General features: G+C 36.5%; 1 protein-coding gene across 1 annotated transcript in view; it reads left to right on the forward strand.

The window, feature by feature from the left end:
- Positions 1 to 21080, forward strand: part of CUL3 (cullin 3) — a 102909-nt gene that overhangs the window by 16995 nt on the left and 64834 nt on the right. The window contains exon 2 of the mRNA XM_045559098.1: positions 7648 to 7845. Within this exon, the coding sequence (XP_045415054.1) occupies positions 7648 to 7845 (198 nt within the window). The remainder of the gene's footprint in view (positions 1 to 7647; positions 7846 to 21080) is intronic.

A 21080-nucleotide genomic window follows, 5' to 3' on the forward strand; every position in this document is an offset into this window, starting at 1 on the left:
GTGTGGTTGCCCACCATTTCAAGATAAATGAATCCAGCATAAGGACCACTGTAAAGAAAGAAAAGGAAATTTCTGAAGCCATCACTGCGGCTATGCCAGTGGGCACAAAAACCCTATACTTTTTGTGAAATACTTTTTTTATCTCATATTGAAAATGCAGCTTTTATATGGGTACAGGATTGCTGTAAAAAAGGCATACCTGTAAACTCTAATATGATTTGAGAAAAAGCAAAGTCATTATTTGACAACTTAAAGGAAAATGAAGTCTCTAAAGCTGGAGAATATAATGCCAGCAAAGGATGGTTTGATAATTTTAGAAAGAGGTTTGGCTTAAAAAAAGTCAATGTAACAGGAGAAGCAGCTTCTGTCAACCAAGAAGCAGCAGATAAGTTTTCAGACACCATTGAGAAAATTATGAGGAGAAAGGATATATGCTTCAATAGATTTTTAATGCAGACAAAAGTTCCCTATTCTGGAAAAAAACATGCCAGAAATAACATTTATTATTAAAGAAGGGAAGCAAATACCAGGATTTCAGTCAGAAAGTGCTGGGCTAACTTGACTGTTCAGTGCAAATGCAGTTGGGTTTATTATAAGGATTGACCTTATCTATAAGGCTGCTAACCCCCAAACTTTGAAGGGAAAAGATAAACACTAGCTGTCAGTCTTTTGATTTTACAACAGGAAGTCACAGACCAGAACTGTTTTTTCTGGATTGGTTCAATTGATTTCTTTGTTCCTGAAGTTAGAAAGTACTTTGCCAATAAGGGATTGCCTTTTAAAGTTTTTTTAATATTGGACAATGCTCCTAGCCACCCAAAACCTCATTCATTCCACACTGCAGGCGTTGAAGTAGTCTACTTTCCCCTAAATACAGCATTGCTAATTTAGTCTCTAGATGAGGGGGTCACAAGGACCTTTAAGGCTCATTACACACAGTAATTTATGGAAAAGATTGTCAGTGTGTTATCCCTATATAAGAGAACCCTGATTGAGCATCGTGAAAGTCCAGAAGGATTACACCATTGAAGATGCCATCATTGTTATAGAAAAAGCCACGAAAACCATAAAGCCTGAAACAATATTTGGTTAAGTTCCTGCCAAAGAAAACTGTGCCCCGATGCTTTGCTTGACTTCACAGGATTTATGACAGAGCCAATCAAGGAAATAATGAAAGAAACTGTGGATATAGCAAAAAAGGTGAGAGGTGAAGGATTTCAAGATACAGATCTTGAAGAAATTCAAGAGCTAATAGACACCACACCAGAGGAATTAACAGAAGACGACTTGATGGAGATTTGTGCTTCAGAACCAGTGCCAGATGATGAGGAAAAAGACACAGAAGTGATGCCAGAAAACAAATTGACATTAGACAATCTGACTGAAAGATTTTGATGATTCAAGACTGCTGTTGACTTCTTTTATGACATGGACCTTTCTGTGATACGGGCACTGAGACTAAATTTAAAGCAAATGGTGGAAGAAAGATTGGTACCATATAGAAACATTTCTAAAGAAATGAAAAAGCAAATGTCAGATAGAAATTATGATGTATTTCTGTAAAGTTACGCTGAGTGTGCCTGCTTTTCCTGCCTCCCTTCCACCTCCTCCACCTTTTCCACTTATGCTGCACCCAAGACAGCAAGACCAACCCCTCCTTTTCCTCCTTGTCCTTAGCCTACTTGTGAAGACAATGAGGATGAAGACTTCTGTGGTGATCCACTTTTACTTAATAGTAAATCTGTTTTGCCTTTCTTATGATGTCTTAATAGCATTTCCTTTTTTCTAGCTTTATTGTAGGTATACGGTATATAATACATACAACATACAAAATATCTGTTAATTGACTGTTTATGTTATTCATAAGGTTTCTTGTCAGCAGAAGGCTATTGTTAGTTAAGTTTTGGGGAATTTGAAAGTTATACTTGGATTTTCAACTGTGCAGGAGGTTGGCACCCCTAACACCCGTGTTCAAGGGTCACCTGTATTCAGGATGGAAAAATGGGAACATACTTGAGAAATACCTTGCGCCTAATGTTAGTAGCACTTGATGCTTGCATAAGAAGGAGATGTCTGAGACAGGAAGGGATATTAATGGAAGGCTTATGCTTCTAGCTTGTGGTTTGTATTGCCACAACTGAATTAGAGAATATAGGAGGAAGGTTTGGGTGGGTTTGGAGAGTGAGTTCGCTAGGATTTTGGACATAGTGGGTTTGATCTGTGTCTGGAGCATTTGATTGGAGATGTACAGCAGGTAGTTGAAACAAGAGTTTTAGGCTTTGGGGCAAAATCTGGGATGGCGGTATAGATTTGGGAGCCATTAACATAGAACCAGTACAGTAGTCCCCCCATTATCCACAGGGAATATATTTGTTTCAGGACCCCCAGTGGATACCTGAAATCACATAGAACCGAACCCTATATATACTATGTTTTTTCCTTATACATACATACCTATGATAAAGTTTAATTTGTAAATTGGGCACAGTAAGAGGTTTAGCAACAATAACTAATAGTAAAATAGGACAGTTAAAACTATACTGTGATAAAACTTAAGTAAATGTGGTCTCTCTCAAAATATCTTATTGTACTAATCCTTCTTATGGTGTGAGATGATACAATGCCTACGTGATGCGATGAAGTGAACTGAATGATGATTGTGTCCATAACTTTTGCACTTTGAGGTATGACGACAAAACTAGCATAGATTTCTTTTTCCTTTTTCAGAATTTCATGGATAGGAGATGCACTCTTATTCTAAGATCTTAGCAACCTCAGCATAAGATTTTTTTTTTTGTACTAAGTTGACAACTTTCACCTTTTCATTTAAAGGAAACACATGTCTTCTCTTTGGCCTATCTGAATTGCCAGCATCACTGCTCTTGTGCTTTGAGGACATTATTAAGTAAAATAAGAGTTATTTGAACATAAGCACTGCAATACAGCAGTCTGATACCCAAGGTGGCTACTAAGTTACAAAGTTACTAATGGGTACTTAGCATAGACAGTGTGGATATGCTGGACAAAGGGATCATTCACGTCCTGGGTAGGATGGAGCAGGACAGTGCAAAATTTCATCATGCTACTCTGAATGTCACGTAATTTAAAGCTTATGAATTATTTCTGAAATTTTTCATTTAACATTTTCAGACCAAGGTTAACCACAGATAACTGAAACTGAGGAAGGTGAAACTACACATAAGTGGGGACTGCTGTAATTTATCTTCTTTAAGGAGTGGGCAAACTTTGTAGGAAATCTGATAAAAGTTAGGGACTCCCCCCTCCATAAAAGAAGTACACACACATTATACTTGCAAAATTTTGTAAATAGTTTTAGGAACCTCCAGAATTCCTAATAGTCAGTCTAGAGTCTCTTTAAGTTTTAGAACCCTACATGTATGGATAATAGTTGTAACTATGATAATGAATGAAAAAATGCATAGGGACCCAGTAATAAGTGAAAGAGTCAAGAACAGAGTTCTGGGGTTGAATGATTTAAATGGCTCTGGAAAAGTAGGAAACATGGGGTATAGGAGAATAATGTTTCTGAAAGAAAGCTACATTATACTGCTTTGCATTTAGCATACTTGTACTCTTCAGGTGCTTTTATTTTAGCTCATACCGTTTATTTGCTAAGCTTGAAAAGCTGTATTTCTTTTTGACATTTATTTGATGCCTGTAGATGAGAGTTTAAAAGATTCTATCATTGGGCACTTTTGTTAGTTGATGTGTGAGGGATTATACTGTGCCCTGGGCTGGGCTAAATCTACTGACTTTCTCTTCGTGACACTCTTTGAGGTAGATACTGTTATTAAACCTAGGAGTTAATTTGCCCAGGGTCACACGGCTTGTGAATAACAAAGCTGTGACACAAATCCAGGCTTGTCTGATGGCAAAACCTATGTTCTCTACTAATATACCGTGTTTACCAAGATAATCAATGACTCACACTATGATGTTACTTTACCGTGATACACAGTGGAATCTTAGGTGGGTCCAAAGGTTTGGACTAGGTTTGGGGATATATGAATTATAATCCCAGTTGTATGATTTTGGGTAAGTCATTTACTCTTCCTTGGTCTATTTTCTTCTCATTGTTTGAAAAAAAAAAGTGTGTGGTTGGTTGGTTGGTTGGTTTTTAACCTTAACTGTCAACAGAAGGAACATTTTTGTCCTGTGACCCCCACCTCTGCTCTATTGATAAGGCATGAATACTAAGAAAGATATCACATACAATCTTGGATTGTAAAACAACACTTGATTTATATATGTGAAAATGTTCTTTTATCATGATGTGAGAGTATTTGTACAATATTTGAAGCCTCTTGGTTTATATTTTTTTAAATTCTTTAGTTTCTAATAGAAAATTTACTGGTTTACACTGGGTAGAGACCTTTCTATATTTTTTCTAGCTTTCATGGGATCTTATGTTATAGATCCTGAAAAGATCATTTGTTTTGCTCAACTGTTAGCAGTGTAGGTATCTCTGAGGTTTATAGTCCACATTGACTTTGTTCTTTCTTGGAAATTGTTCTGAATATTCTGATTTGTATGTTATTTAATGTCAAGGAATAGTGTCTTAGTTTGCTTTATTATAACCTCAGCTTATGCTGTCTGCAAACTAAAACCACGTTGCACAAACATAGCCATGGTATTTGAGGCCATCATTGTTATGGGGCTTGTTTCTTTTATTTGTGAGAAGTTACATAAATAACCACATTTTTAACATTTTATATGGATGACATCCTGTGTGTCAAGGTGTATGATTAAAATAGGTAGCAGTTTAAGTGTGAGGGTAAATTCTCCTAAGGTCATTTGATAAAATCCTCTTACAAACTTAGGTTTTGCATAGGATTTGGTAAAAGGAAAGAGGTTATTCTGTTAAATAGCCTCCTTAAGGTCTCCAGAAAAGATAAGAATAATAAGACTCAGTTTGAGTTATTTGCTTAAGGATCCTCTTGATTGAAAATTGAGCTAGTACTTTACTGCTAGGGTGACTACAAGAACTATTTTGTCTACTCCTTCCTCTCTCACATTCATACCCATCAGACATGACTTGGAGGGGATTCCACTAACTCAGTACTTTTTATACACTTCAAGTCAGAAGAATGTGTGAAGCTGACCAGTGTTGCCCAGGTTGTAAATGCAGAACTTGCAGATTTTATGTGGCATAAAAAAGGGCTCCTTAGTCAGATATTAGCAGAAAATCATTCAGCCAGCCACCCTGAGTGCTTGTTATGTGCCAGGTACTGTTTTAGGGGCTGAGGCAGTGGTCCCAAACATTTTTGGCACCAGGGACCACTTTCGTGGAACACAATTTTTCCATGGGATGAGGGGCAGGGGGAAGTGGAGCTCAGGCAGATGGGGGTGGAAGGACGCAGAGCTCAGGTGGTGATGCCAACGATGGGAAGCAGCTATAAATGTTCCTGCTGCCCAACTGCTGTGCGCCCAGTTCCTAAGTTTCACAGAAGACAATTTTTCAACGGGGGGCAGGGTGAGGGAGAGTGGAGCTCAGGCAGTGGTACACCGCCAGTCCTGAGCTGCAGTGGGAGGGGGGGAACACAGGGCTGAGGAATTCAGCAGTGAAAAAAATCTCTGCCTTCATGGAGCTGCAATTTGTTTGGGGAGAGGGAGACCAGGAAAAGAACAAAGACTCTGGGGTTGGAGTCAGGGTCAGTGGTGATGAGAGGCTGTTGGTGAGAGGAGGCTGTTGTTGTAAATAAATAAGACAGGGGGCATTTAAACTTCATTGTAAGGATTACAGTTGAGTAGAGGTTGGAGCCATCCAGAAATCTGAGAGAAGAACATTCCAGAGAGAATGAGTAGCAAATACAAAGACAGTGAAATGACCTTGTTTCATATAGATCAAAGAATAGCTAGGAAGTTGGTGTGCATGGAGCAGAGTCAGCAAGGGGAAAAATAAATGAAATTGAGAAATTGTCAGATCAGATAAGGCCTTGTAGGACATTGTAAGGACTTTAACTCCAAGAGAAATGAGAAGTCATTGAGGGTTGTGAGCAGATGAGTGACATGATTTGATTTATGCTTTCAGAAGGTCACTCTGACTATCCGATGGTAGCAGGCCAAGAGCAGAAATGGAGACCAGTTAAGAGTCTGTTGGAGTAACCTGAGAGATGATAGTGGTTTGGACCAGGGTAGTAGCAGTGGAAGGTGTTGAATTCTGGATATATTTTGAAGGTAGAGACTACAGAATTTCCTGTTGGATTAGAAGTGCAATGAGAGAGTAGTTCCAGATGATTATAAGGAAGTAGACATTTTGCTGAGTTGGAAAAGACTGCAGTGGAAGAAGACTAGGGGGAAAGATTATGACTTCTGTCTTAGACTTGATAAGTTTGAGATGCCTACTGGGCATTCAAGTAGAAACATTGAGTAGGTAGCTGGATATATGACTCTAGTATGCAAGAGAAAGGGCCGAAAAGAATGTATCAGTTTTGAGATTGATTTAAAGCCATGAGAATAGATGACATCAACTACACCCTAGAAACTGAGTGTGGATAGACAAGAGATCCAGAACCTGAGCCTTAGGATTGGAGGTTGTGGTGATGAGTAAGAACCAGTAAAGCAGACTGACATATAGGACCCAGTGAAATAGAAAGAAAAACAGGAGATTATGGAGCTTGGAAGGTAAGTGAGGAATCTGTTTCAAGGAGTAGGAGTGAGGAGCTCTTTGAAAAGCTGCTGGATAGGTCAAGCAAAATGGGAACTGAGACTTTGACCATTAGATATTAGCAATATAGAAGTCACCGGTGACCTTAAGAGTACTTTCAGTGAAATGGTAGAGATGAAAGCCTAATTGGAGTGGATTCAAGATGTAATGGAAAGATGGAAGTTGGAGACAAAGAATATAGAAATCTCTCCCTCCTCCTGCCAGTGATTCCTCTGTAAGTGGAAAGAGAGATTAGGTGGTGCTGGAGGAATATGTGGGTTGTAAGGATTTGTTTGTTTGTTAGATGGGAAACTGATAATTTTGAATATGCATGGAAATTATCTAGCAGAGAAAAAAGATTTTGATGATGCTGAGATGGACGATTGCTAAAGGGAGGCCTCTGCATAGGTGATTTGTGATGGAACTAGAGAATTATTTGTCAGACTTTATTCTGTGTATATATGTCACCTGGGGTTCTTGTTAAAATGCAGGTTCTATTTCTGTAGCTTGGGGGTGGGGCCTGAAATTCTACATTTCTAACAAGTTCCTAGGTGGTGCCTATGTTTCTGGTCCCTTTGCCATACTTTGAATATAAGAAGTTGGCATCTTGAGCACAAGAACTAGCAGATTGTATTGGCATAAAATCAGTTTGGTGGATATGGTTGGAGGGAGAGAGAGGAGGAGGGTTAAGTAGTGACTTGGTATATAAGTCATGATTTTATTTAAAGTGGAAAGTTTTGCTCTAGGTAAGAATGGAGGGAGGTCTTAAAGGATTAGAAAAAAATATTTCTCTCAGATCTAGAAACTATTTAAAAATGTATCCCTTTATTTCTGTTAAAACAGGCTAACATCCTTATAAGTCATGCAGATTTATAATTATAGCCATATAATAAAATATTTACTATATGGACAAATACAGAAAGATTTTTAACCGTTGTTTTTTGTTTTTTTTGGTCTCTTCTCTTTCTTGGATATTACAGATGACCATGGATGAAAAATACGTAAACAGCATTTGGGACCTTCTGAAAAATGCAATTCAAGAAATCCAGCGTAAGAATAACAGTGGTCTTAGTTTTGAGGAGCTCTATAGAAATGCATATACAATGGTTTTGCATAAACATGGAGAAAAGCTCTACACTGGACTAAGAGAAGTTGTTACCGAACATCTCATAAATAAGGTATCCAACTTTAAAGGACTGTTGCTAATACTGTATTGATTGAATGTAGAAAATCTTTTAAACCATATTGCACTTTGATCAGAAGTATTTTTTTTAAAGGCTCTAGGAAGTGTATAGAAATTATTAATTCATGTCTGTATTATAAAACTTCACTCAAAACTTATAATTAGCTAAATCAGAATTTTTGATAATTGAGGGAAGATGAAGTTTGTGATCTGTAATAAATACATTCTGTATAATCATAGTGAAGCATTCAGTAATTTACAAATGCGTATTTATTAGTATGTTAATTACAGATAATTATTTTTTCCTTAAAATGCTTTAGTCAATCAGCCCATTTTGGCTTTCTCTACTTTCTCTGTGTATTTGAAAACAATAAAACTGCATTGTTTAAAAAATATTCTCTAAGACGTTTCACTAATTGAAGTTGACCTTATTTATTTAACTGAGTTCTATGATAAATGTGAATTTTTTAAAAGATAAATTAATGGTGGGTTGTTAAAATTATAAAGTGGTTTTCTGATTTCAAAAAGATGTATTTTTTTAGAACAGGTGTTTTTATCGAGCAGACTCATTACACTGCACATAAAATAACTTTACTACAATGTCTTGCTTTAAATTTTCAAATGTAGAACACCACAGATTTATAAAAACTTCCCTATAGTTTTTATGTGGTATTAGAGTATTCATTTTTTGAATTTTATTAAAAAAAAACCCAGAAAAGTTCTGTGAATAGTATAATAAATGGACTCTTGTGTACCCTTCATCTAGATTCACCAGTTAACATTTGCTACATTTTTCCAGTCTTTCTGTTAATACTTGTTATTATTACTATTACTAATGTCGTTATTGATGAACAATTAGAGAATAAGGTTTAGATTCCAGTTACCCTAAAGTACTTTGTAACATTTCTTTTAAGAATAAGGAAATTCTCTTAAGTAACCAAACAACAATGATCGAAATCAGGCAGTTTAATATTACTGTAATACTGTTATCTAATACAGTTCATATTCTAATTTCCCCAGTTGTCCTGTGTAGCAGTGATATTCTTTATAGCAATTTGTTTTTTGGTCCAGGATCTAATCCAGGATCACATACTCAGTCCCTCAGCCTGCCTTTGTCTTTCAGCACATTGACATTTTTGAAGAGTGTAGGTCAGTTGTTTTGTAGATTTTCCCTCAGTTTTTGGTTTGTCTGATTGTTTCCTCATGACTAGTTTCAGGTTATGCATTTTTGGCAGGAATAATACATAAGTGATGTTGTGTCCTCAGTGCATCACATCAGGAGGCACATGATGTCAGTTTATCCCATTATTGGTGATGTTAACTTTGATCACTTGGTGTCCGCCAGATTTCTTCACTGTAAAGGTACCTTTTTTCCCTTTGTAATTCATAAGTAATCTGTTGAGATATATTTTGAGACTGTATGAATATCCTGTTCCCCCAGAAACTTTCATGTGATGGTTTTAGCATCTGTTGATGATTCTTGAATGAATCATTATTACTATGGTGGTTGCAAAATAGTAACTTTCTATTTCTACTTTTCTTTCAATAATTCATTTCTCTTACAGGGGATTACATGAGTCAGGTAGTTAGTATCATGAAGCAAGGTGATTGTGTTCTTTACACAATCGATAGTTTTTTTAAGTGCCTACTAGGCACAGCTTTCTATGAAAATATAGTGGGTGCATAGAGATATGATACTATCTCTTCCTGGGGTTTTTACTCTGATATGAGAGATGATTCACACATTGAGATAACAGTGTGAGGCATTATGTAATTAAGTGGCAAGTGAGTCGTATAGGCAATAAATGGCTTAAGAATTCAGATGAAGGAGAGGTTACTCTGGACTGTAAGATTTCATGGGAAAGGATGAAACTGAAGTGAGCCTTCAGAAATTTTGGATATATGTGAATAATGTGGAAGGCATCAGGATGGCAGATGTCATGGGATCCTATAGAGTTGAAGTGGTTACATTTAGGTGGTAAGTAGAGCTTGATTGAGGTATATAATAATGATGAGGATTTAGTGGATTATAATGGATGGTTTGGGAACAGATTGTAGGAAAATTTGAATGCCAGGCTAAGGAATTTGGACTAAATAGTGGAGAGTTATTGGAGGTTTTTAAGTGGGTGATAATGTGACAGTATTTGAAGATGTTATTTTAAGCTGGTGATAATGTAACTGAACAGTATGAAAATGATAGAAATGTAGAATTGAGAAGAGGTTTACTAGAATCAGGAGAAGACCTGGAAAAATCTGGGTACAATTGATAGTGTAGAAATGAATGGATGATGTCAGAAATTCTTAAGTAAGACGAGGCAGAATTTGGTTACTAGGAGAATTATGGTGTCAAAGGTAGCAATATTGTGAAGTTATAGTGGAAAACTGATTTGAAATGGGTAGAAGATAGGAATTTTGTTTAGATTATATTGAAAATTTTTATAGTTGGAAGTTACCTTAGGAATCATTTTACAAGTGATCAAAATTGAATGTGAGATCATAAGATGCTCAAGTAGAAATATCATATATTTGGAGATATACAAGTTTAGAGCTTAGATAGGAATTCAAAATTAAGATATGGAGATTGGGCATTTGGAAGCATATACTGAGGTGAGGAGTAAGTGTTGGAGTTCAGAGAACAAAGAGCCCAGAGTCAAGGGATGAATCTTGGGAGCAAACCATGATAAAGTAGGTATGGGAAATAAAAAGAAGACTAATATAAGAAGTTTGGCATCGAAAGAAGAAAAGTAGTATGATAGAATTTGCTTAAAGATACTAAAGTGGAGAAGATTGAAAGAACTGAGTTCTTGGGTATGGAAAGAGTATGGGGTTAAAGAGTAATGGAGAAGTAAATGTAGAAGGTGGGGGGGATACGTTCTCGTTTGCCAAAGGTTCTATAGAGCAGGGGTCCCCAGCCTATGGTGAGTTGCATAATTATTTCATTAGATATTACAATATAATAATAATAGAAATAAAGTGCACAATAAATGTAATGTGCTTGAATCATCCCAAAACCATTCTTTCCTCCCTGGTCCGTGGAAAAAATTAAAAATTGTCTTCCATGAAAACGGTCCCTGGTGCCAAAAAGGTTGGGAACTGTTGCTGTAGAGAATGATAATGATCACAACTTAATTCTTACTTAGCATTTACTATGGGCTAGTGATTTTACATGTTTTAACTTAGCTAATGGTCACAACCCAGTGTGCCAGATACTACTATTACCTCTATTTTACAAATGAAGAAACTGAGGCACAGAGAATTGGTGATTTGTCCAGAAGCACACAGCTACTAGGCAGCCTAGCTGGAACTGCAGGCAGTGTGGCTTCAGGCTGTGCCCTTGACTTTTCTGTAGATCTGCTCCTGAGATAGAACAAATTGAGCAAGATACATTAAATAATGATGAAATTAATTATGGGTAAGAGGCTTTAAGTTAATTGGCCCACTGTCCATGAAGCTATAGTCCTTTAAATTTTATTTACATATAAAATATAAGGAAGGAGTTGAAAGTAGTATCTCTGAGATTCTTTATTTCTAAAACTGTTAAGACTCTAATAGTGAAACCATCCATTTTCTGAAAATCAGATGAAGAGACTTGGAGTAACCCTTGTGGGGAATATACTAATGAATTGGCAAGTGAGAAAAAAGCTTAGTAGGAGTTGGCTTGAATGTGTGATTTGTGATTTTTTTAAAGCAGTAGTAGTTTCCAGCTTAGGCACAAATGCAGAAAAAAAACATTTGTAGCCATGTGTTATAGTTGAGAATTGGCTCATCCAAAAAGTGAGAAGAGGAAAGGCCAGGGTGTGAGATCAGTGTTTTAAGTGACCGATTTTTGGACTCTGAAACATTTTTGAGTAGCTATTGAAGTCATATGAGCAATAACGCCATGAGAACTCCAAGAAGTTCAGCATACTATAAGTTACTAATACTTAAAGTGGTCCTGTATCTAAGGTTAACTGTTGTGTTAATGTGGGCTGCTATAACAAATAGTGCATACTGGGTGGCTTAAACAATGGACATTTCCCACCATTTTGGAAGCTGGAAAGTCAAAAATCAAAGGGCCTGCAGATTTAGTTCCTGTGAGGGCCTTCTTTTTGGTTTGCAGGTGGGCTCCTCCTCTCGATGTCTTCATATGGCAGGAAGAGAGAGAGAGATCATGACTCTCATGTATCTTCTTACAAGGGCACCAGTCCTGTTCATAAGTGCTCCACCCTCATGACCTAATTACCTCCCGAAGGCCCACCTCTATATACTATCACATTGGGTATTAGGGATTCAAAGTGTGAATTTGGGGGGCACAAACATTCAGTCCATGACAACTCTCATTTCAAAATATAGGCAATTCCGTATAACATAGTCTGGAAAATATGTATTCACGTTGATTGTGCTAAATAAATTTAAAAATATGCAGCATATGCTAAATTCTTAATTAAACTTCTCTTATACATAATCATTCATGATAATCACTAGCATCTGAAAATGTTTTTTTTTTTCCTTTTCTTTTACAAACACTCATTTGACCATTCAGTTTTTGACTAGGAAATGTACCAATTTCAGCATGTTTATTGATTGATTATTTCAGTAGAATAAAGTTTTTCTTTTTTTTTCTTTTTGTTTGAGACAGGGTCTCACTCTGTTGCCTGGGCTAGAGTGTAGTGGCATCATCATAGCTCACTGCAACCTCAGACTCCTCCCAGGCTGAAGTGATCCTCTTTCCTCAGCCTCCCAAGTATCTGGGACTACAGGCACATGCCGTTATGCCCAGCTAATTTTTCCATTTTTGTAGAGACACGGTCTTGTTACGTTACCCAGGCTGATCAAACTTACGGCCTCAAGTAATCCTCCCACTTCGACTCTCAAAGTGCTAGGATTGTAAGTTTAAGCCAGCACGCCTGGCCCAAAAGAGAACTGTTAACTGATAGGCAGGGCCATCCTGCAGTAGCTCAGAATATTTGTTTCCTAATGTAGGAAGTGTCAATTTGTTCTGCCAAATGGGACTTTGGGATGTTACTGATACAATGTGCAAAAGTGTATTTTGCATGAAAATCAATATTCTCTGTCTCTGCATTGTACGTTTTGACTGGAAGGTGAGAAAACCGTTTAGGATTCTGTGGTATCAAAATATACCTATCTTTAATCTCACAGAATATACCCGTTTTTTGTGGTTCTGAAAGCATTACTGTTTGGTCTTTTTATCAATTTTTTGTTCACTGTCCTTTTGGCAATTAGCTGAGCTGCCTAATTAACTATATATGTTTATTTTAAAGCAGAGTACTTTTAGTGCTATGATATATACAGCTAGGACTCATTTTTTTACACAGAAGAGTTCAGGGTAACTATAATTTTTACATGGACTCAGAACTGTTTCGTTGTATAGTTTGTTGGTACCTCAATTTCAAGGTAAGAATAGTGAATGTAGTCAAATATTTTTGTTAAAACAGAGCAGTACAAACTACCAGAGGACAGATGAAGGGGGACTTCAGAGACGACACTTCTTTGGGATGAAGGTAGCTGATTGTTGGCTTTGGAAATAAGTTCACAAAATTGAAGCAGGCATAGAAAATATAAGTGCTATATTTTCTCTAATTAAAATACTTCTAGTAGGCGATTATTCTTTCTGTCTCTGGAAGAATGTCTCCTTTGAGGAAACTGAGACCCAAAGGAATTCAGTGAATTTCTCAAGACCACACAGTAAAACTAAGGGTATGATATGTGCCTTGTCATAAGAAAACTTTAATAATCACTTTAGTAAAATGAAAACATTTTGGCTTTCACAGGGATTATTTTTTCTTTAACTTCTTTTTTCTAAATAAAATAAAAAGCATGGTTATACTAGAGGAAAAAAGTTCTGCTTTTCAGATTTAAGTACTTTTAAATTATATATCATTTTGTCAAAGCCTCAAAGGTATCCTTATAAAGTTTTCTCATCACAGAATTCAGCATTCAAAAGTTTTTATTATTTGTCAGGCTCTGAGCTAGGTGTAAGGAATATATTGGTAAATAGAACACATCTGATTTGTGCACTCATGGAATAGATAGTAAACAAACGTTTAGGTATGAAATAGCAAGAAAACAGGATACAGTGATAGAGAAAAAAATGATAAGGTCAACTACATAGGTCAAGAAAGGGCTGTTTGAGGAAGTGGTGATGTTTAAACTGGGATTTAAAGAATGAGAGGTGCTCATGAGAAAAGTGGGTTGAAGAGCATTCCAGGCAAAGAGAATGGCTATACAACACTTTTTTCTGTAAAGGACCAGATAGTATTTTCATTTTTCTGAGCCATACATTCTGTCACAGCTCTTCAACTCTGCTGTTGTAGCAAAAAGCAGCAATAGACCTATGTAAATGAATGAGCATATAGCAGTATTCCAATAAAACTTTACATTAAAAAGGCAGCAGGCTATTCTTTGCCAATTTCTAGAGTAGAGACATTGAAAAAAGCCTATTGTGAGTTGGGAGTTAAGAGTTGATAGTGGGGAGGAATGGGACAAGATCAGGTTGGAGAAGGAAGCATAAGCCAGATCATTCCAGGCCTTGGAGCCGTGGTGGAGCGCTTTGTACCTAATTGTATATACGTTAGGAAGCCATTCAATGATTTTAAGAAAGACAGTGATATGCTGTGATGCAGGTTCTTAAAATATTACTCTGGCTACTGTGCGGTGAATAAGTTAGAAGGCTCAAGAGTTGAAGTGAGGGGGCCAGGAAGGAGAAATCCAATAAATCAGGTGAGTACTAGTGGTGATTCATACCAGTGTAGTGACAGTGGTAATAGAGAAAGGCTTTCAGATTCAAGATATATTTTGGATGTAGAAAGAATGTTACAGGCTATAGTAGACCGATTTTAGGAGATAAGAAAGAGGGAAGAATCCAAGATAATTTCTAGGTTTTTGGCTCTTGGACAACTAGCTGGGTGATCCTGTTTTCTGATACAGATTTGGGGTAGAATAAGGAGCTCCATTTTGGACAGGTTAAGTTTAAGATACCCACAAAATTGTATATGCAGATCTAGTTCTCTGAGAAGTTTAAACTGGAAATGTAAATTTGGAAATTGCAAACATACAGGTAATACAAGTTGAATATCCCTAATCCAAAAATTCCAAATTCAAAATTCTCCAAAATCAAAAAGTTTTTGAGCATCAACATGATGCCCCAAGTGGAAAAATCCACAGCTGACCTCATGTGACTGGTCACAAGTCAAAATTTTATTTCATGTACAAAATTATTAAAAATATTGTATAAAATTACTATTTCAACTTGGGTCCCATCCTTAAGATATCGTTGGGTATATGCACACATTCCAAAATCTGAAATCCAAAGCACCTCTGGTCCCAAGCGTTTAGGATGAGCGATACTCCATGTGTGTTTAAAGCCCTGAAAGTATATGGAATCACAGAGACAAAGAAAAGAGGGCCCAACATTGAACTCTGAGGAATTTAACACATTGACTGCCACACTAAAAAAATTTTTTTTTCCTTGGGACCATGGTGTTTTATTACAAATATAGAATAAAAACTTCAAAAACAAACCGATGCTTTCTAATTTAATGAAAGATTTGTTATTTTTTATTGTTTTCTCTGTGTGAGTTATATGCCACTTGAAAAATAGCTCTTGCGGCTCCCAAAGTGAAGAGACGTGTGAGTTAACGTATGCTTCATGAGGCCCCGGGCTTAAAACTAGCATGAGTTAAATACAGCTCCCATGGTAGTTAATGTGTTAAACATTTAGTGTTTGAATACATTGAGGCTTGCAATGGAGACTGAGAAATGGCCAGGGTTATACTCAGCTCTAACCTTAAATTATAAAATAACTTAATTTTGACATTTATTTAGCAGAGGTACAGTTTTTCATAGTCATTTTGTGTGTGTTTTAAATGTTAAAAGAGTTTTAAATTAAGAAGTACTGATAATCAGTTTCACCACTTGTGGGCAAAGTAAAGGTGGAGCTATCTCTTTTCTTACTCCTTCTATAAGATTCCTATTTAGGATTCAAACTTGAGGGTCTCTAAGTGTATCGTATACTAACAAAGAATTTGGCTTTTATTCTAACCTCTGTTGAGCACTCTATGTTTGATAGTAAGAAATAACTTAGATATAGCTGCAGTAGAAAAAGTACTGGGTGAAAAGTAGAAAGAACCGAGCGTTAGACCTAATTCTGCCACTAATAATCTTGAACAAATTGGTAGACCTTTGTGGACTCCAGATTATTAATCTCTAAAATGAGATTGAGGTTGGTTTTGTTAACCTGAAGAGCTTTAAAATTATATAATGAATACATGTCTTGGTAAGTTTGGGTTATTATGACTTGGGAAGATCGTAGTTTTTGCAGCTTGTTCCTGTGCCATAATACATGTTTAGAATAAAAACATTTCAATTTTTAATATTCTTGAAGTCAGGGGAGAAAATTTAGTTTTAATGTGGCAAGAGCTTTATTGTCTCAATTTTGTAATGCTTAGCAGGTTTCTTAGATTTGCCTTATGTTTAATTTCTCTTCTTTCAAATTAATTACTCTGTGGTAATAATTGGGGAACATGGTAGCCTCATAAATGAACCTATGAAAGCTAATTCTTTTTTTTTTTCTCGCTTTGTTGCCCGGGCTAAAGTGAGTGCCCTGGCGTCAGCCTAGCTCACAGTAACCTCAAACTCCTGGGCTTAAGCGATCCTACTGCCTCAGCCTCCCGAGTAGCTGGGACTACAGGCATGCACTACCATGCCTGGCTAATTTTTTCTATATATATTTTTAGTTGGCCAGATAATTTCTTTCTATTTTTAGTAGAGACGGGGTCTCGCTCTTGCTCAGGCTGGTCTCGAACTCCTGACCTCGAGCGATCCACCCGCCTCGGCCTCCCAGAGTGCTAGGATTACAGGCGTGAGCCACGGTGCCCGGCCTGAAAGCTAATTCTTGTACTTTGAAAGTTTGTTTCCCTATTAAAAAAGAATAGCTGAACAAAAAAGATGTTAACTTTAAAAAGAACATTTATTCCGGTGGTTTTCAAAGTCTGTCTATCCATGTATCCTATTATTTAAGTAATATTTTACTTCAGTTCAATGGTAGGAAGGCAAAATAAAGAGGAGCTTCTTCCAGCTCACTTTTCGTGTATTCAGAAAACTGCCTGTTGAAGACATACTAAATGCTAGGTAGTGGTCTGAACATTTGTGATCTACCTAGCAAAGATTCCTGCCTTTGTGGAACTTGCTTTGGACTTCCATACTTGGATCTGTGCCTTGTAATCCTGATCTTTTCTAAGTACTTTGTGTTACAGGAGGGAAGTTGAAACCTTGAAGGAGACATAGTTTCAATTTTTGAGCGACTATTTCTTTGAATCTCTTTGTAAACTGAAAAGTCTTTTTGTAGAACAGGTAATACTTTACTATTTATTTTTTGTAGGTAGAGTCTCGTTTGCTGAAAATGTCTCTGTGTAAACTACTTTTTCAATATATTTTCTCCTCGTTTTTTTTTTTCCTCATGCTACTTTAAGATTCTCCCAATTTTTAGGGGGAGAAAAAGAGCTAGTATTTTAAATACTATATTTATTTATAGGTAAATTAAGATGTTTATGTGAGAGTACTAATTGCCTGTGAAAGTGGAGTTGGTAACTTTAAGGTGAGCTCTGGACTATTGTGGGCCAATTAGTTAAACAGACTTACTTTCATAATAAAGATTTTTGAGTGCTTTTCCCTCCTTTCTAGGCAAATTTGAATGTGGAGAGATATTTTTAATGGCATTTATGCATAAAATATGTTATAAACACAATGATTATAGTGAGTTAAGAAGGATATTGATAGAAACCCTTAGAGATAAGATTTTTGTTAGCAAAGGCAGATTCAGTTCAGAGGCCTACAGAAACATTGAGTTTCTCTTGTGTTTCACATTGAGTTTCTCTTGTGTTTCAGCCACCCAAAAACAATTAAGGCATGATGCCTGGCAGCAAGAAGCTCAGTTTTAGTGAGGTAATCAGATTTGAAGGGGAATTATTTTGCCTGAGGAATTCAGGGCAAGGTAGAAAGAGGAGGTCACTTTTGATGATCCTTAAAGGATTATTAAAGATTCATGATGTGAACAAAGGCAGAATATAGTCCCAGTAGGGCAAATGGCATGAGAAAAAGGCAGGTAGGTATGAGTGTAGTGAGGTAGATCAGTGTAGATGGAACCTAAAGGGTCTTCACATGTTTTTGTAGGAAATGAGAATGATAAAGTGGGTTGGACTAGAATCTGAAAAACATTGTAGGGGGTTGGGTTTATTTTGTTGGTAGTGGAGCCATTGGTTTTTAATTTTCAAAAAGAGGCAGGAGAGAAGATAGAGTAAAATATTTAGTACGAATGCTGTTTTGAGTGCCGCATTGCTGCTTATCTTTAGTTCGCCTGCTATCTTGTCCTTTTTTTGTAACTTAAAGTTGTTGGAAGAAACTGAGACTCCATTACATAGAATATTGGAGTTGCCTAGGGTGATGAGAGGAGTCAGAAAAAAGAAAAAGGCTGTCAGCTAGGTGTAAAAACCCTTGAAGAATCTCATATGGGGAGAGTGACCTGAATATAATAGGGTAATCCCAAAGGAGGGAGAGACTACTGGGGATCCAGTTTAGAAAAGGGATTATTAGAGAGTCAGTACAATAGCAACCATGGGATATGAGGGACATCGGAAATTAAATGGCTTCTAGTTTGAAAGGGTTGGGAGAGAAATGATATTGTGGAAAGCCAGGTTTTAAAGTGTTGCTATTTAGGGAGTTTCCCCATGTTGAGTACCAGCTCTTTTTTTCTTTTCTTTTTTTTTTTTTGAGACAGAGTCTCACTTTGTTGCCCGGGCTAGAGTGCGTGCCATGGCGTCAGCCTAGCTCACAGCAACCTCAAACTCCTGGGCTTAAGGGATCCTCCTGCCTCAGCCTCCCGAGTAGCTGGGACTACAGGCATGTACCACCATGCCCGGCTAATTTTTTCTATATATATTTTTAGTTGTCCAGATAATTTTTGTCTCTATTCTTAGTAGAGACGGGGTGTCGCTCAGGCTGGTCTCGAACTCCTGACCTCAAGCGATCCACTCGCCTCGGCCTCGCAGAGTGCTAGTATTACATGCATGAGCCACTGCGCCGGCCAGTACCAGCTCTTTTGTTTAAGTTACTAAGTAGACTATGAAGACAGGTACCCCTCTCTGTCTAGTTTCTGTTGTATTTTTTAGTGATGTTCTTCTAATATTGTTACATATGTGAATGAATGAGCTAGGACCTGTTTCATTCATCTGTGTGTCTCCTCCCTTGCACATAGTTGGCACTCAATTTTCTTTGAAATGAATCTAAGAATAATACTAGCAGTCAAAATGGAAACAACCATGATTTTTAGCCACAAATTGCTGAGATCCGTTTTGTCAGTACCTCTACCAAGTTAATTACCCAGTCTATTAATAACCACCTTTTAAAAGCATGGGTGATTTTGGGCTATATGCCTTTGGTTTTTTGAGACTAAAGCCTGTCATTCTGGGAACCAAATCATGTGATCCTGTGAAACTATGATTCTTTTTTCCCATCGTTTTTTTGTTTTCTCAAGAGAACAAAAATACTAGTTACCATATTGTCATGCTTTGTGTATGTTTTACTACTTCTGTCATTGTCCCTGCTGCACAGTTTAATTGTGATACTAATACTGTAATAGATTTTATAATAATATGTATCTATTATCTTAAACATTGGGAATGGGATAGTTTACAAATGATAATTTATATGATGTCCTTTTGTAGTATACCCTCTTTTTTCTTTCTGCCTTCCTTTTCTACCAGTAAAAAGCTATCATTTTTCATGGTACTATTTTGTACTCACAGAGATATCCTGATTTTCTAAGGTGTGTTATTTTAAGAAAAGTTTAAAATATTTGAACTAAGAATGTCTTTTTGTAAAAATGCCAAATTAGATGATTTTTTATTTGGTATGACATGTAGCAAATTATCTTTATGTATGAAATTATGAAAATATCTTGTTCTGATACGTAGTTTGTGCTCTTGCTTTGAACCTCATGACTTTGTAGTGCTAGTCATTATACTCTACTTTGTATTGAGGTTCTAGGAACACCAATATTAGGCTCTCCCTTTCCCTTCTTCCTCATAGAGATTGTGAAGTGGCTGAATGCATCTGGTATCCCCCATGGTGCATATCACTGTGCTTTGCTTGTTTAGAAGCAAACGTAAATATTTGAACTGTCAGTTTGGGGAAAGATTTTTATATATTCTTTTGAATTGGTGGTTGATATCTCTTTAAGAGCTTCATTTTGGACACTTAAAGAGTGAGAATGGGGAATATTGCCACTAAGAATGAATTTGATTTTGAAATTGAAAGTAGTGTGCACTTTATGAAATGCTTGAAGTTACATTACTAACTATACATTAGTAAAATTGCTTATAGAAGAATCTTCTGATAGCAATTGGGAGAAAGACTTTTCCCTGCAGTGGCTATCTTACTGTTTTGTTAAGGTTACTGGTATGATTTCTCTGATCAAGATTCCCACCTTATTTCTTAAAGTTAGTTAAAAAATGATGAGAATAATACTGTCAACCTAAAAAATGTCAAGAGGACAGCCAATTTTATATCATCAGTATATTTAAAATATCTACAAAATTTAAAATTAATTCTAACCTTGTAGAAGCTTGCTTTGAAATACAGAAATCTTAAGATTGTTTTATGTATTATAAGAGGTAGCAACATCTATTCACCAAATTTATATTGAACATAAAAGTAATTGGAGTTCAGCTTCATTAAGAATTCCTCAAAGTATAAGGTAAAAGCATTCCGTCCAGTCATGGAAAAGTTTCTATTCTTCTTCACAGGAAAGGAGAGCAAGCATCAGTACACCTGTACTGCCATTGTTCATTATGTATGACTGTTATGTAAAAATAGCAAAACATTGCCCTGTCTCTTTTTAACTTTTAAAGTCAGGAATTCTCAGGGTGAGAGGAAGAGCTGTGGAGTGTTTTTCAAACAGTTTGTATCAGATTGGGAGAGTTGTCTTCCATACCCCATAGCTTGACTCCGATGAAGAGTCACTTCTGTAATAAGCCACTTTTTTGGATAGGTTTGTGTCATATGCTTCTGGTGTGATAAACTGGAAAATATTTTCAGATCTTTAAGAATTCTTCCTTAATGGCATTCCTTGGAAAAATAAGATTTACATAACCAGTAAAATCTATAAAGTGACAAACCCTCAGGTCATACATGATTAATGCAGGACTATGAAAAAATTTAAATGTTGTAAGTGGA

The sequence above is a fragment of the Lemur catta genome, chromosome 8, assembly GCF_020740605.2.
Source record: "Lemur catta isolate mLemCat1 chromosome 8, mLemCat1.pri, whole genome shotgun sequence".
NCBI classification, from domain to species: domain Eukaryota; kingdom Metazoa; phylum Chordata; class Mammalia; order Primates; family Lemuridae; genus Lemur; species Lemur catta.